This window comes from Drosophila subpulchrella, chromosome 2L (assembly GCF_014743375.2).
Source record: "Drosophila subpulchrella strain 33 F10 #4 breed RU33 chromosome 2L, RU_Dsub_v1.1 Primary Assembly, whole genome shotgun sequence".
In the NCBI taxonomy this organism is placed as follows: domain Eukaryota; kingdom Metazoa; phylum Arthropoda; class Insecta; order Diptera; family Drosophilidae; genus Drosophila; species Drosophila subpulchrella.
Window position 1 is genome coordinate 3,987,419 of NC_050610.1, and position 2,440 is coordinate 3,989,858.

At 40.5% G+C, this 2,440-nt stretch overlaps 1 protein-coding gene across 1 annotated transcript; it reads left to right on the forward strand.

Annotated features, from left to right (window-relative positions):
- Positions 1-897: 897 nt before the first annotated feature.
- LOC119547714 lies at positions 898-1,857 on the forward strand. Its single transcript, XM_037854687.1, has 4 exons — positions 898-1,069; positions 1,124-1,341; positions 1,399-1,601; positions 1,666-1,857. The coding sequence occupies exons 1-4, from the start codon at positions 1,001-1,003 to the stop codon at positions 1,713-1,715; spliced, it is 540 nt and encodes a 179-aa protein (XP_037710615.1). The 5' UTR covers positions 898-1,000; the 3' UTR covers positions 1,716-1,857.
- Positions 1,858-2,440: the final 583 nt, after the last annotated feature.

The following is a 2,440-nucleotide window of genomic DNA, read 5'->3' on the forward strand; positions in this document are numbered from 1 at the left end:
CAGCCTTTGGCCTTTGTTTCCCCGATCGGCAAAGCACATAAATAATGCTCACATCGATAGGGAACTGGTTTGCCAAAGGCAGCAAAGAAAGATACAGCTGTGCGGCATGCGGTGAGTACAGGTGGAAGTCGCTACAAAGACAGACGGTATGTAGAGTATAAGGTTCCCTATCTACCAAAGTGTGGCCCAACATAGGGTTTACTCTTGGTATCTTAAATATTATTCCCTTTTACCATTATTTGATGTCCCTCGATAGCCATGGATTTATCTATGTCGGAAATATATCAAGATTTAAGATCACATGACTCATATAAACTGGCTTATATTTGTTTGTACCATCGCTTTTTATAGACAACTGTTCATTAAAAATCAAACACAAAGTATTTGTCTCCCTCACTTAAAAATAAGGCAAGAATATTGCCATAATTAATTTTTATTACGCCACATTTATTTAAACATGTATTTATTTATCTACCAGCATCTCGATACTACTTCCATAAATCAGCAACGCAGACACTTATATGACTAATTCAATAAATTTAGATAGTCGTTTTTAAATGCCATTATTAGGCTAATGGCTTACTGTCCATAACTTGAGATGGTGATAAAACATGTATATTGTGACTTTCTGTTTGCTAACAATTTGAATTTTATTATTCCCACTTATGTGGGAAATAATTCCATTAAGAGGGAGTATAGAAGAAAAGACTGGTTTTAGCTAATTAAATTCATAAAGTGACGATAGAATACGATAATAATTAATTCGTTTGTATTTTTTATGAAATAAAATATTAAATATTAATTTAAACTCTTACAAATTATGTAAAACAATTTGAAATCATGTAGTCATAGGACGAAAAGTCGTGTCTACTTTAACAGACTCGCTTCCAATTCATTCATTTCTATCCCGGCATTCGGTTAGGTAACAGATCGGTATAACAACAACCGGCCAACAAAATTTTTCCAAAAATCATTTGAAAATTTTCCAAGTTTTCTTAATATGGAGAACGGTCCGGAGTTCAGTTGGGAGTACAGTCATGGTGGTCAGGGCAATCCCAACTACTCTCAGGTGAGTTTCTTCAGGCCTTTTGGGGTCTATGGTTACGGCCATCCTTTCTCTTAGGTGGGAATGAGGGGGGGCACTCCTCCTGGTGGCGGTGGTCGTCAGTGGTTGCACTCGAATCAGGGAAACACCCAAAATTTTATGCAGGGATCAAGTGGCCACGGGTCGGGATCACACCAACAACACGCTTCGCCGGGCGATCCTTTCGCTTCGTACAACCAAAACATGCTGAACATGTATACCAATTTCAAGCCCAGTTACGGACATTCTCAAGTGGGGTAAGTCTAGTTTGAGGTGCTTGATTTTTCCAGAAATAAGTCAAAATATTATTATAGCCCAGCCATGGTCCAGGGAGTAGGACAGGAACCCAGTCAAGAGATGGGTCGTGGAATGGGTAATGGAATGTCTGAATCTATGGGATTTAATGAAGGTATGAATCAAGGAATGAATCAAGGCATGAATATGGGCGGAGGAATGGGAGTTGGTGCCATGCGCGGAGGTCAGAGGTTAGCTGGAGGCTACGCTGCCCGCTCGAATGGTACAGAAGAATTATTATATTATTATTTCTTTCGAAAGAAAAAAGGTTTTAATCTCCTTTTCAGGTCTTTACGATCCAAATCCTTCGAGATCCCACCGAGGTAGTTGGTTCTAGACGTCCCATTACCCCAATCCTTTGCTCCAAAAATCGTTCTAGTTCCCATCTAGAAATTTCCGGAGCACCGTTGTCAAGATCTATCTATAGGCAATCTATAAACTGTATAGCGAATAAATCGAAATTTTCCGTTTGAGTAAAATAAATATTGGTACATCTATCAATCTATAATCACGCGTTGGTTCCTCATCTATGACCGTTTAATTGTAATCGGTATTCAAATACAGCCGAGGGTCAAACGGAGCCATTAAAACTGCGTGACCTTTTGCCTTTTGGGGTGCTGTGACCTCTGTCAGCAGGGATCTGTATGGAAATCACGGGGACGACTTTAGATTCGGGAGGGTGGACAGGGGTGGCATAAGGGCATAAATAACAAATGCAATGTATTTGTATGTATAAATTATGATGACACTATTAGTTAGCATGTCATTTGGCAGCGGGTCTATAAATTACGGACAGGCAACAACTGCACCACACCCACCCCGCCGTTATTGTACCGATGAGCATCCGTTTTTTCGGGAGTTTTTATTAATAAATTTACATATACTTACGATATGTAAGGGGGCCCTAACATCGACACTCGCCTGTCGCCTGTCGCATGTTCCCACTTGAGGAACTCCTCCCATTTTTGGAGGCCCCGCGCGTGTGTAATGATCTGTCGCCCTGGATCAAGGCACCGGATTAATGGTAAACCGAACGCATTTTTCATCGAACATTCCGCTGCA